This window comes from Parasteatoda tepidariorum, chromosome 9 (genome assembly GCF_982258835.1).
Source record: "Parasteatoda tepidariorum strain Cologne lab strain chromosome 9, Ptep-v5.0, whole genome shotgun sequence".
NCBI classification, from domain to species: domain Eukaryota; kingdom Metazoa; phylum Arthropoda; class Arachnida; order Araneae; family Theridiidae; genus Parasteatoda; species Parasteatoda tepidariorum.
This window is the reverse complement of record NC_141763.1, coordinates 91,314,910-91,329,649: the sequence shown is the minus strand read 5'-3', so window position 1 is coordinate 91,329,649 and position 14,740 is coordinate 91,314,910. Positions and strand designations below refer to the sequence as shown.

The 14,740-nt window shown below is 27.7% G+C and overlaps 2 protein-coding genes across 6 annotated transcripts in view; both read right to left on the bottom strand.

Moving 5' to 3' along the window:
* LOC107453598 (high affinity copper uptake protein 1) overlaps positions 1-5,855 on the bottom strand; it is a 33,116-nt gene extending 27,261 nt beyond the window's left edge. Inside the window, exon 1 of the mRNA XM_016070475.4 lies at positions 5,659-5,855. The gene's annotated coding sequence lies outside the window, so the exon portion shown is untranslated. The remainder of the gene's footprint in view (positions 1-5,658) is intronic.
* Positions 5,856-10,922: 5,067 nt separating this feature from the next.
* Positions 10,923-14,740, bottom strand: part of LOC107453600 (transient receptor potential cation channel subfamily M member-like 2) — a 92,641-nt gene continuing 88,823 nt past the window's right edge. For all 5 annotated transcript variants that reach the window (XM_087152341.1, XM_043044090.3, XM_043044091.3 and 2 more), the window contains 3 exons: positions 14,560-14,661; positions 12,500-12,679; positions 10,923-11,802 (listed from right to left, as the gene is read on the bottom strand). In XM_087152341.1, coding sequence (XP_087008467.1) covers positions 11,692-11,802; positions 12,500-12,679; positions 14,560-14,661 — 393 coding nt within the window. In that variant the 3' untranslated portion in view covers positions 10,923-11,691. The remainder of the gene's footprint in view (positions 11,803-12,499; positions 12,680-14,559; positions 14,662-14,740) is intronic.

Here is a 14,740-nt window from a genome sequence, read left to right as displayed (position 1 = left end):
AAAATGCAAATGGTATCCTATAGCATAGTTCCACGAGTTGTTTTGATAATTAAAAATCACTTAAAAAGTGAATTGACTGAAAATAAAGGATTCGAGTTTCTTCTTAAAAGGGGGGGGGGGAGGAATTGTAAGAGGGATTGATTTGTAATAAATTTCGTTGGAGAAAAAAATGAGAAACAGGTAATAATTTGCAAGTTTAGTCACGACTGAGTATTTTTCGTCATGGTCGATAAAATGACCTTTAAAAGACTTATTTTCCAAAATGTATCAAAATTTTTTTCTTTTTGAAACAGAAGTATTCTAACTAGGAGTCCACACCTTTTCCCGGGCAGCAAATAATTTTCCCCCTAGCTTTTAGGGGCCGCACATTTTTTTTTTACTCTAGCTTTCAGAGGCCACAATAAATTCAGTTTTTAAATAAAAATTAATAATGACTAAATTATTACTTCATGACATAAAAACCATATCAAATTAAAAAATCCATATAAAAAAAAAATTGGAAAATCCTGCCAGCTATTAAATTTCGAACAATTTTTTCAAATACATATCATAAAAAATAACATAGCGAACATATTTCTGAACCTTTTAATTTATCCAATTATAAAAGGAAATTCCCCATAAAGAACATATAAAAAATAAAAAAAAATAAAAAAAAAAAAAAAAAGCTGAAAATAAATTCAGATTGCTTTTGTTATATATTTGCTTTATTATTATTAAATGGGCAACTTAAATTATTTTACAGAAAAATGTTTTTCAAATTGCAAGTTAATAGTAAACGCCTGCTTAATGCCAACATAACTTATTTTGTCTTTTTGAAAGTAAAAGTGTGATAATACATATGTGATTTGTTTATTTTGAACTGTTTTTAATTGTTGTTGTTGGTGGATATACACTTTTATTCTACATGCATTAGTATTACTTTAACACAATTACTCAGGTAGCAATATATATCTTGAAACCAGGAGTCATTTTATAAGAAATTTATTTCGCTAAAACAAAAACTTTCATTATTAAAATGGACCCTTTACAAAACACTGTCTCTCGAAAACTCTTATGGGTCGGGGGACTCTAAACCCATGACCCGCCTACCACCGAGTATATTTCATGTCAGCACTGTGATCGGTGCAAGCTGGATGCGGAATTCGTAGCGACCAACCATCGCCGGGATTCGAACCCGGTTCCCCTCATTGGAAAGTGAACGCTCTACCCCCTGAGCTATTTCGGCTCCTTTACCTTATTTTGTAGATTATGAGGACCAATTTATGAAAAAGATATAGTCAAATAGCTATAAAAATTTAAAGAATAAGTGAGTGCTATTCCAGGGAGCTGAATAAAAAAAAAAAAAAAAAAAAAAAAACATTTGTTAATGAACATGTTAGCAAAATTTGAGCTTCAATGCATGATTTTGTGTTTGAAAATTTTTATTTAAAATTATAGACAAAACAGAAAACAAAAAATGGTATACAAGAGCTCCGAAAATTATGACATGGCTAGGTACTGGTTAGAGATGAGCCCTGTTGGATGGGTATGAGTCTTCTTACCCTGACAATAATCAATCAATAAATAGTGATTTATGAAGTGGCTGAATTCAAGAAACAAAGCTCTTACAGAAATAAATATTGTTTCACAATGACTAAGAAACATGAATTAAACTACAAATGATTAGATGAAGAAGTTAATATACTAATAATTACTAACCAAGCACAGACTCGCCCTCCTAAAGAATCTTACATAATAGTAGTTTTAACAAACAAAGGGAGAGAGAATGTTCTGAAGTTTCGGCCTTTTAATCATCCAGATTCGGCGTTATCGACCAATATCAAGCTACTGAGCATCTTTCGTAAATTATTGTACAAATAGGTGAAGAGTTGAATAGTAACAGGCTATTCCCATAAGGGAAACATTGACTCATGAGCGTGGTTTGTTACCATATCCGGATGAACACCTGACATCAAACTTTTACGATGTCATCCCGTGACTTAACAAACAGCAAGTATAGATATGGCTGATTTGCCATAATCATCAATCATCTTTTTTGATCATCGCATGTGTCAAAAAGTAATTACTCAAATTCGATATTTACATTCGATATTTACATAATAAAATTATCTTAAAAATACTAGAATTTTTAAAAAAAATTAAAAAAAAAAAAAAAAAAAAACACCAAACAGTTTCTGAAAACAAATGATCCAAAAACAACCACATAGATTTATAATGGAATTAATGCAAACACTGTGAAACCTCTTGAGAGCGATCACTCTCTGTTCCACAATAAAATGGCCGTTAATGCAGGATGGTCATTCTTACCATCATTGACTTCAAAATGTTATCAAAGTTACGTGATTTTTTGCAAGTGATTTTAATTTTACTCAGTGTCATTTTCTGGGATTGGAAATGCCACTCGGTTGGTGTCATGAAAACCGAATCAATGAATAAAATCTACCCCCAATAATAATGACCCCTACTGATATAATTAAATTTAAAAACAAATTTATCAGTTATGAATGATAGAACTATTTAAAATAAATTAACAATTATGGTTTTTGTACAAGTTTGCATTTAATTTTATATCATAAAAATTAGTTTACTTTAAAAAATAAAAGGTCTGCTTAAGTTGCTTAGTTTTTCTAAAATACCTTTTTTTTCTTCTTTGAATTTAACTTTCAACTCTTAAAACAAAATCATTGATAGTAGGGTTGAGATTTTGCCGTCAAAAACTGGTTTTTGACTTGACAGTGGTAAAAACCGTCTGTTTTCTTTAATTTATGGCATATAGCGGACAATATATTATTTTCACATAATTGCCTTTATAAATGAATGTTTTAAATGATTGCTATTGATTTTGCAACTATATACATGTATTCTTATCGAAATATTGTAATATACTTATTGAAAATAGTGATGCTTACTTTTATCATTATAGCTTGATATGCAAAGGATTCAAAATTTTGCACTTCTTAATTGTTAGAAATAAACAAACAAACAAAAAAGCTTGGAACTATTAATAAATTCAAGAACTAAAAAGAAGAATTTAAAATTTGGCATTTCTTAAATATTAGAAATAAGCTAAACAAAACTTTCAAAACTTGTAATTACTAACAAATTCTAAGTCAAGAGTGACTTGACATTCTTCAGTAATGTGATATGCGAAACAAAATGATGCTTGGAAATGTTGAAAATTTTGTTTAGTATCCTAATATTTTACTTCAAATAGTATGTTTTGATATAATCATGTTGGGAAAATGCAAGAATCTGTCCCTAAATATCTTTTAACAACTTTTTTTCTAATTTCATTGCCCAAAAATGAATTAGTTTTAAATTAATTATAAGCAGTTAAACTCAAATAAAAATACAGTTTTACCAAAACTATGGGTTTTTGACATGACGATAAAAACCATGGTATAAACCGGTAAAAACCGTCATGTGTCAAAAACTTGCCAACCCTGATTGATAGCATTGTCTTTAGTGTACTCTGACTGTAATATGAGGTTGTCAATCTCTTTCAGAGATCATCAAAAAGAGCTCTCTAAATAAGAACCACTCACAAATATTTTAAATCCACTTATACATCTTTAGTTAAAATTTTTATTTCAATATTTTACGTGTTTCCTTATTGACCTTGTCCGCAGAGGTTTGTCCGGTCGGTAGAAGATGTCTCGATTGTCTTTTTTAAAAGTTTTCTTCAATACAAAGTCAATGGAAAAAATTCTGTGCCTCCTTAAAGTGGTCATAAATAGAGGTGGTCACAACACAGAGGTAGTCTTTTCTGGAGGTTCCACTGTATAAAATTTTTTTATTATGTCAAGAAATGCATTCAAGATCAAAAGAGCGGAAGTTTTCTATAAGAAACCCACAAACTTTCTGAGAATGTTACAGGTTCAATAAAAGTTTAACACTATATGTTTTGTCTTTTTAATGTTTGATTCCAGATATCATTTGTTGATCGTTTTATTAATGTAGTAGTCACACACTAACACGCTCAATTTTTTTATATATATACTCTAGTTGTTATATAATATTCACTCAATCTTTTCAAAAATCTTCACAAACAATTTCCAAATAATTAAAAAAAAAAAACTTTATAATTTCAATATTATATAAATAATATTTAAACAAAAAGAATCTGAATATGCAAAGATTTCTATAAACTTGAAAAAAAAAAAAAAAAAACTTTTATAAATTTTTTATGAAGTAAGATATAATTAATATTTTTCTGAAAAACAGGAAAATTCTATAAATGCCATTCTGAAGTGATATTGAAACACAAATAAAAGAAAAAGTGGCAATCATAGTAACACTCACATTAAATTTTAGTATTGCCATAACACTGATTTTAAAATTAAAATAAATAGTTTTTGATACGAAACAGCCCAACGTAAACTTTGCATGGCCAGATTAATACTAAGACCTGAGGATCTAGATGCAAAACTACATAAAATTCCTTCAACAGGTATTAAATTTCACATTTTTAAAATGGAAAATAAAAATAATTATAGTTACAATTATGCTGTATTAAAAACTTTTTAAAAAATCTCGTCAAAAAAAAAAAACTGATAATAATGCAAAAAAAATTTTAAAAAAAATAAATAAATAAAAAACCACTACAGATAGGGTCAGATTCAAAGGGTAGTATAAATTGTAACCACACAAGGCAAATACTACATACTTTTTTTCCTAATTTTTTGAAAGAAACATGCCTTTGGACCACGGTAGTTTGCATGATCAACTATAAATACAGAAATATTCGTAACTTGTAAATTTTCATGTACAATTAAAGGACAACTTCTATGTTAAAATCTGAAGCCAAAACAAATGCCAAAATTTGCAAAATTCCCGACTGTGACATGCAAAAAACCAAGAAAAAACATCCCATAAAGGGCAATCTCAACGAAAGGGACATTTCCATATCATCTACTACTATCAACTACTATTGCCAAAAGAAAAAATAGATTTCATATTTGCAATTCTTTTTTTTTTAAAAAATGGAGAGATTTGTGCAGATGTGGCTATGAGTTAGACTGCTTCGGTGATTTTTTGTTTGTTTGTTGTTGTTTCCTAACGGGCTGCTGCCTGGAACACGACAAGACTTGGCGATTAGTCTGCTGCAAAGCATGATACAAAAAAACTTCCCTCAAAGAGTATAAGCTGATCCCCCTCCCAGGGAAAAAAACATTAAATATTTTTCTTAAAAATTTACTTTCAAGTTTAAAAACTCTTAGGAGACATTGCGATTGCAGCAAAGGCAAACAGACGATTTGGAAGATTCCTTTTAGATGCATGAATTTATTTATTATTATTCCCAAAACTTAGATCTAGTTCTGAAGTAAAAACTATTCATAGTTTAGCTAGAAATGTGAAGAAAGTTTCAAATAAACAAACTATAATGTTAAGTAAATATTAGATAGGGAAAATAAAATAAGCTTAAAAATTTTTATTTTAAATTTTTCAGAATTTTTTTTACCAAAGCAAAAAGTTAAACAGAGGTAATTTTTGCTCCATGTGAATAATGCAAGAAATAGTACAAGTTGAAGATAAATTCGATTATAATTTTAAAAACATATAATCTAATAGATATTGAAATTTAGTCAGTATCTTTTATAAGAAGCAATATTTTTAATCGAATATTATTTAAACAGTAAACTTTAATTTTATACATACTCTTAAAGAAGAAGAAACGATGCGAAGATTTTCAGTTTAACAATAAGTTTAAAGAGAATTTAAAACTTTATTACATATCGCGATAGCTAAAAGAAGCAATTTTAAATACAACCACCAACTGCAAATATTTACGGACGAGTGGTGAGTGAGGGAAATGAAAAAGAAAACAAATTTCTTCTAGACGACCCTGCAAAGGTATTGCCAGTCTTAATGTCTTAAACTAAAAATAAATAATTTAAGCTCAACCGCAAAATTTTAAATGTAAAATGCGAAGTTTCGAAAAAATTTGATTGGAATATTCCTGAATGATTTTAAAATATTAAAAATAAGATACTTTACCTTTTTTATGTTTCAAATTTCAAAGTTACTTAATAAAATAAAAAAAATATTTTTGCAAATATTTTTCTTATCTTAATCCTAACCATGACCGTTTCAGATTTTGTTACTAGGGTTACTGTTTGTTTACCGTCATTGGCAAAATGACTTCAGAAAATAAAGAATCTTATTTTATGTGATATTATTAAATATTTTTCATCTCATTAAGTTAAAGAAATATTCGAAACTAAATTATGCTTTTAAAAGGTGGAATAGAATAAAGCTTCCAGCTTTTACAACTTGTAAAACGGCAATGAAATAAAGCAAAGTAATAAGAAAATTGTATTGCTTGCAATTGATTGGAATTTTATTTAAATTAATTTTCATGTGATGCTTTATTTTTTTTAATTAACCGTCATGCATTGGTAAAAATTAAGAATAATTTAGCCACATTTTCACTAGTCTGTTTACTCCTCTGTATTAGACTTTTTTTTTTAAAAGAAAGTCAACAATTTAAATAAAAATTTACAGTACAGAGAATATGTTTAGTAACAATAGTGTTAGAATATGCTATTTTGTTGAAAAAAACACTGACCAAACAAAAAACAAAAGCTGCACACTATTTCTTTACATTGATTGCTGGCCGAGAAAATCATTAATAATTATTTTATGATGATCTTTCCACAAACTATAGTTAATTTTAAACCCAGTTTTCATGTATTTTTAACTTCCTTACTTTCTTTGAATATTTTCGTAGTGGTGCTTTTGCTATAATATCTATTGCAGTATAATATATATGACAGATGAAGGTTGGCATGGTCGATTAACTCCGCCCCCCACATTGGTGACCCGGACGTGACCCCCTCCGAAATTATACATTACTTGATTAATGAGCCATTATACGGTAAGTGGGATGTAGTTTAAAAAAAATTTTATTATTGATTTATTGCAATTTAAACATTTAGTAGAAAAAAGTGAGTAGATATATATATAATTTCACAAGGAGATAAAGCCCTTTCAAACATATATGAAAACTACGCCACTGACAATTCATATAATATATTGTTAGTTTTACCACCAGGTATCCTCCAAAGAGACGTACACTGAACCAATAAAACTTAAATCTATTTTTATTATCGGATAATTAAATTTTTTAGCAGATAAATATTTTGCTCAAGCAAAATATTTTATGAAGAATAAACTATGATTTTAAATTGAAACTATGATTGATTGATTATGAAACTAGTCCCGCAGTGGACTCATCGTAAAGACACGGTTCTCAGATAACTGGCTGCAGTCAGTAAGCGGGCGGGTGCCCATTTTGATTAGCCTCCATAGGGACGGAGGGTGCACAGTATCTGTCCTCGTTAAACTGTTCTACCGTAAAGTGATCGATTTTGCACGCAGGTCGCCGGGCTACCAAAGCGGAGGAGCTATCCCCTCTTCAGAGGATCAAAATTGTGATGGCGTTTCACCCTCGGGGATGTTTCTCAGACCGGCGCTAACAGCCCATTGTGCAGGTCTAATGAGCAACATTAAAAGACCTACCTACAAAGAAACTTAATAATGAAGTTTTAGGTCATTAACATTTAAATATATTGGTTAAAGAATTCTTCTTTGTTTATATTATTAACAACTTATAAATTTTTTTACTCCAAAAGAATTTCACCATAAATTTACTTAAAACTAAGTTTAAAATTTTGATTTTATTAATGTAAATCTAATTTTTGCCTCTCTTAGTCATTACACTTCTATAAGCCACTGTTGCTGTGATATATACAAGTAATAAGGCTCAATTTCCTGATAATTTTCACTTAATTTGATTACTTTCATGGCAGTTCGTTTTTAGCTGTTGTTTCTATATATATAAATTCATATATAAAACATTTACTACTCAGAGAATGTTTGAATTAAAATACTTTTTGTCAAATTATGAATACTATTGAAGGGTCACAATTCAAAGATATAGAATTGAATATTACTCTTTATATGGTACAAGAATGTCATTTAATTTCAAAATAGTAATTTTTATATATTGTACAAGAATATACAATTTTTAAAAATAGTGAAACGTACACTTTTTCTGTTTTCCATACATTTTGTTTTTTAGCTGATAATTTTTTACAATAACATATATTATTTTTAGATGTTTGAGGTATAAGTTCTTTCTAATTAATTATCAGAAGTCGTCAAAAATTGATTACTTGTTGTGGATACCGATGCACAAATCTCCCCTAGCAGACGTGTCAGTTTAAAAAACAAAAAAGCTGAATAAGTCTAAAAAAAATCCTAAAACGTGGATTAAAGGAGAAAATTTGTATTTAAGAATATAGTATTAATACTAGTTTTTAATATTACATTTACATTACACAAACTCATTGCAAACAGAATACTGTGGTCAATTTTAATTTTTAGTAACACAGTTATTGAATTTGTTTTTTCTTAATTGATTCTAAACATTTCTGAATGTTTGAAAATCTAAGTATGATAATTTTATAAAATCTACTGCATTTTTAGGTTAGCAAATACAGATTCGAAACGAATATAATTTTATTAATTTACTTCCAAAAATAATTAAGACAGTTCTATTAATTCCTATTTGGAACAAAACTTGGTAAAGCATAAAGATTCTTACAGTGTGTGTTAATGTTAAAAATGCATGGATGGTCTTGTTTTGGACTATCATTATTTACCACAACAAATTTTTAAAGACTTATTTGAAACTATCAGAATTTTTAATGGATTTGCTGTTGTAATAAAAAAAAATTTTCAACACAATTTTGATTACTAAAACTCCTAAAAAATGCAAGAAAAAATATTTTTCCTTACATTTATTGTACTAAATTTCACTCCCAATTATTTGTGAAGATGATATACAGACAAAAGTTTAAGGAACATAATTGTAAAGAAGAAACATACTTTTTTGGAATCAGTATACCTTTATAATAAATTGGCACTAAAAATATGGTTGCAAGTTAATTTTGGAAAATATAATCCCGACAGTTTAGCCAGAAAAGCGGTCGATTTTGCTATATCCTTGAACATATGACCTTACTCCTGACTAAACTATTGCGACAATATTTCAGTAACTACCCTCCAAATTTTTATAGTCAAAACTCCAAATCAATCAACAACAAAAAATTTAAATGTCTGTTTTATTCAATTTTGTAAATAGTCTCTGCACAAATCAATGAACACAGATAAGGATAGCTCCTAGTTGAAAATTTTAGTCATTAAATTTAAAGCTATTTTTATGCATTGTGCGAGTGAAACAGGGACACCTTAGTGGAAAAAACATAAATTATTTTAGCGAATGTGTTACAAATTAGCTTTTAAACTGTATAATACAGGAAAGATCTTGAAAAATATATTTTCTATTGGAAATTGCTCTTTTGGATTTGCAGAATTAACAAACGAAAACAAATTTTAAAAGGAGGTTATTTGAGTGATTTTAAAAGTGTTGATTAGTGCATTTTGTGAATTAAAAAAAGTCACACAAAATTAGCAGAGAAAAAAAATAAGGCAATTTATTATTATAATAATATAAAAGTACATAGTATAATTTATTTATGTGATGATAAAATACAATGATATAAATACATATGCTAGAAAATAATGAACATGAAGATTTTGAATGACAGGCACTAACGGAAAATATTTACAAACCAAATCAATGGAAATAAATCAAGAAGAAAAATAATACTGAAAAGGCAAATGTTCAGATATAAAATTAATTAAAAATCGCAGCTTTACAAAAGTAAACTTCTATGCCAACGATTCAGGACAGTTAACAATTATCTATATCTAAAACAGGAGTTTAAATTTGATACCAGTGAAAAGCAGTTATCAATGATCTTTTGCAGATTATTTTTTAAGGTTTGGATTTAAAACATTGAAAAATATTCAGATTACATATGAAGAAATTGGTAAGATAATATGCTTCATATCTTAAAAAATATAATACAGTGAAATCTCCAGAAAAGTCCACCTCTATTTACGACCATTTTCGGGAAACACAGAATTTTTTTCCATAGACATTATGCTGAAAAAAACCTTTAAGAGAGACCATCAAAACCTCTCCCTGTGATCGAGCAAACCTCTGCACCAATTCTGGCGAAGATCAATTAAAGAAACATGAAAAATTATCAAAAAAAAAAATTTTTTTTTTTTGTTCTTGATCTCATAGATGACACTGAATATTGATTTCAATAAAGAGCTCTGAAGAAGGGAAATAGGGCAGCATGGTAAATAAGTGATCAACAAAAGTCATATTTTTTAAGCATGTAGTAGGATTTTTTAACATAGAAGAATTTTCATTTTGACAGAAAAGAGATAACTTAGATGTTGGTCAGCCAAACGTAACTTTCTAAACATTAAGATGAAATGCTCATTTTTCATTTATCTGTACCGATACAGTAAAAGAATAAAAATGTCATATATTTTGCGCTTTTTCATTTAATTTCTTCCTTATAGAATAGAAAAATGCATTTCACTCTAAAAGAAACTGATTCAATAACGAGAGGCTAGTAATTTTCAGCTCGTTAAGAACAAATGATTTTAGCATTTTAAAAGCAACTTGAAATCTTAACATGATAGTGCACACTTCTCGCAATATGCTGTACTCCTTTCACTGTATATTAGAAATCCTTATAAAAATATATTTAAAAAAAATACTCATCAGTAATCTGAGGAAAATCAACATTGAGACATCTGACCAATCAACATTGAGACAGATCACAGCAAAGGAGTGTTTCAAAAAGTAGTATATAAGGTAGTAGAAGCTGAAAAACAATTTCTAACAGAAGGTTTACCTTTCATTCATGTCTCACTTGACAAGTAAACTAGATTTTGATTGATTCTTTAGAGTTACATAATGTTTTTTTTTCTCACAGCAATACTAATTTTAAATCTTTGATGTCAATACTTTCAAATTAGATTTTTAGCAAAGATTTTATATGAAAAAAAAAAGTAATTTCAGAACAGCAGTTATATGAGTCATATTATCATATGCTAATTGGAAAATTTAGCTCTTTGCAAATTGCAATGCAAAATACAAGGCCTAAGAAATAGTGGTGGCAATTTGCAAAAAACCGGATTATCTATTTGGCGATATAATGATATATACTATATCATAATCTTATTGGATGGTCAAGCTCTTTTTATATAGCCTACATAGTTTTATAATTTGGCATGTTAGTAGGAAAAAGTTTCCAGCATTTTTTTTTATCAGTCTGATCAATTTTAGGCTTTTTCTTGGAAGCCTACATATCTTTACATAAATCATAAAAAAAAATATCATTTAATGCTAGATTAGCTGGATTTATTTTAGATAATTTGCAATTAAGTCCAAAGTAGTGCAGGCATATAGTAAATAGCCTTATTGCAATAAGCCTGAGCAAATTCAGCCTGATTATTTCTTTATTAGTTTAAAGGCATATAAGCTGATTAAAAAAAAAAAAAAAAAAAACTGAAGACTTTCCAATATGCCTGGGAGATGGCAAAATGTCGATGACATTCGAAAAAAAGATGGATATTTCAATCAGTGTAAAAGATATATAAACTAAAATATCTACAATAAATATTTTTACATTTATTAATTTTTTAAAACCCCTAAAATTATTTGAGCTTGGCTCAATAGCTTTTGTGAATTATGACTCCAAAAAATGTCAGCTTAAAAGTCTAGTAGCACACAATTACAATTTTAGATTTTGCAATTTGTTAAAAAATGATGGGTTGCAGTCTTTGGGTAATATCTTGAAGAAGCACAGCTTGACCTGAGGGCAGCTTGATGAAAACATCTTCAGTTATGAGTCTCCAAGATAGAGATTGCTGTAAGAAGAATGGCAAAATAAATAAAATCAGAATCTTTAATAACAATAAATACAACATCAAATAATCCTCAAATTATCGTTTTTTTTTTGTTTTTTTTTCAAAGTAAAATTTCTATGAAACCCCAGAGTGCAGTTCCGTCATTGAAAAAAACTTGTAAAGCAATAAACTGTGCAAGAAAGTAATCATATTGTACACAAAACTGTGTTTGGAATCAGCAATTATTGTATGACAAACTTCTAAAATCCAATAATTTTTTAGAGTGCTTCAAAACTATTTGTCTGTTGCTAGAATAACTTTTTAAGAGTAGCTTTACAACTATAGAGTTTCTATCAGATCTTTTATTAATACATAATAGTCTATATTTAAAATATATTTATGTAATAAAAGTTTTTTTTCCAAGACATTTTCTCATCAACAAATGTTAAACTAGAAAAAAGTAGTATTTAACATTTAATCTCAATAAATATTATAGCTCTTGACAGTCAGAAAAAAAATTATTTCAAGTAGATTATTTTGGAAAGATTGTAATTTTAATTACTCAATCATAAGACTAATCCTGCTTATAAAGTCATGATAACTGCAAATGAATTGTAATAGTTTGCAACTCTGTGAACCCAATAATTTGTTTATAAAATGTTAGAAAACTATATTAGGACATAAACGTTCAAGCAATAATTTAGATAGATTTAGTTACTTGGAAATATTGAGATAAGGTTTCATTTCCTCCATAATGAATGTGCCATAATTCCACTTCACGCCATGCCTGGTCAGTATTCCATGGATCATCCATGTAACCTCTTTTGACCATTTCACATTTGACTTCAGTGGGGACTTCCTCATCTTCTTGAAGTGTCTCACAGCAATTCCTGAAGAACTGCAATAAAAATTTCACTTTTTCTTCTTAAACATATTAAAAATATTAATTATTTAAAATTAATTAAGGCAAACTAAGTTTTGTTAAATATTTTACAGGGTATCACCTTAATTGCAGAAACAAAATTCCTTGATTCCAGACATTTTAGGAAAATTTCAACACATTCCAGATCATATTTTATTTATATAATGCAATTTTTTATTGGAAAAAAACACTACTTTTTAAAATTTTAATGTCAAAGATAAAATTTTGTGAGCAACAAAATACCATCAAATGGGGATCCATATCATAAAAGGTTTTATTGAAATGTGGAATTTTTGGGACGAATAATTGTAATAGATGTTATTTTTTTTAACTAAAATCTCAATAAATGATTATTGTTCCCTGACAATTCCAGGTTTTTCCTGTTTTCCCTAACCTGTGGAAGATAATTTTTAATGTAACTAGTTAAAATATATTCATTATTTCCTTTTTCACAAATATTTTACTTTTATTTATTTTTTTCATCTAAATGCAGTGCAATAAAAATGGTTATCAAAACAAATTTGAAGTGAAGCAAAATTATTTCCTTGTATTAATGTTTTTCCCAATTCACACATATTCTACTTTTATCTATTTTTTTTTTCATTTAAATGCAGTATAATAAAAATAGTTATCTAAACAAATTTGAAATGAAACAAAATTATTTCCCATGTTAGTATATTTTATTTTTTATCTACTTTTTTCATCTAAATGCAATGTAATAAAAATGGTTATCAAAGCAAATTTGAAATGAAGCTATAGCTTAGAATGTCAATTAACTAAATAATTCCAAATAAGAATGTTTTATCTACTTTATATTGAGGAAAACATAATCCCACTGTCAAGTCTTATAGAGGGCTCAAGAAAAAATGAGGGCAACATTTTTTAAAAAAATAAAGATATTTTTTTGAACAGTATAAATATCTCAACTAAAAAAATTGCAAAAAACCAAATTATAAATGTATAATTTGTTCTACTTAAAGTACAATAAAGACAAATTTTACTGCAAAAGAATAATATACATTATTTTTATTTTCAGAATTACTTTTACTAAAAAGTTTTAACAATATAATTTTATTAATGGAGGACTTAACAAAATATTTTGAGATTTAAGAGCAGAAAATTTTATAAAACGAAAATATTCAATTAAAATTTGTAATAAAGTTTTAATAATCTCAAAACAAAAACTTGGTGAATATGCTCCTTTGTACATAAGTAATTTAGTGAGTGATCGCTCAATTCAGCATTTAGAAATTCTATGATATGATATGATTACAAAAAAAAGAGGAATAAACTTTACTTTAGAACTGCTTTACTATGATATGATATGATAGAAATTCTATGATATGATATGATTACAAAAAAAAAAGTAATAAACTTTACTTTAGAAATAAATTTGAAAAAAGCATAAAATGAAGTTCAAAACCAAGAGTTGAAAGAATCTTATTCCTGCTGCTGAAAAAAGACTATCAAATTAAACATGATTTTGAAAAAATATATAATAAAAATATAGGAGTGCCATAAGAATAAAGAAAACTATTTTTTATTTGCAGATAAGAACAGTTTAAAAAATTAATTTTTATCTATTATTAATCAAATTTCCAATTCTCTAATCCCTCCCCCCCGCCAAATAATAATAATAAATAAATAATTCCTCTTCTAAAAAAATTACGAAGACTTGTTTCATGCATTTTTTTATTTATTATAATTTGATCCCTTATCATTTTAGTTGTATCAGGGCTCCAAATACCACCCCAGGTTTTTGAAATATTTTTTGTGTATATCCTTTCAAACAAAACATACAAAAATATAGTGAAAAAGGAAAATGAAATGTTTATAATAATAGAAATGAAAAATACCTCCAACATATCTTCATGGGATTTCCATATCGGGGCGTTGGTTTCTTTTTGTTTGAAAAGAGATTGCAGTATAACGTATCGTTGTTCACCTGGTACAAATCCCTAAAACAGAGGAAATATTGATAAATATTTAATCAAAAATCAAATTTTATAAATATCACAAATCAAAAGCAGCTGTCAC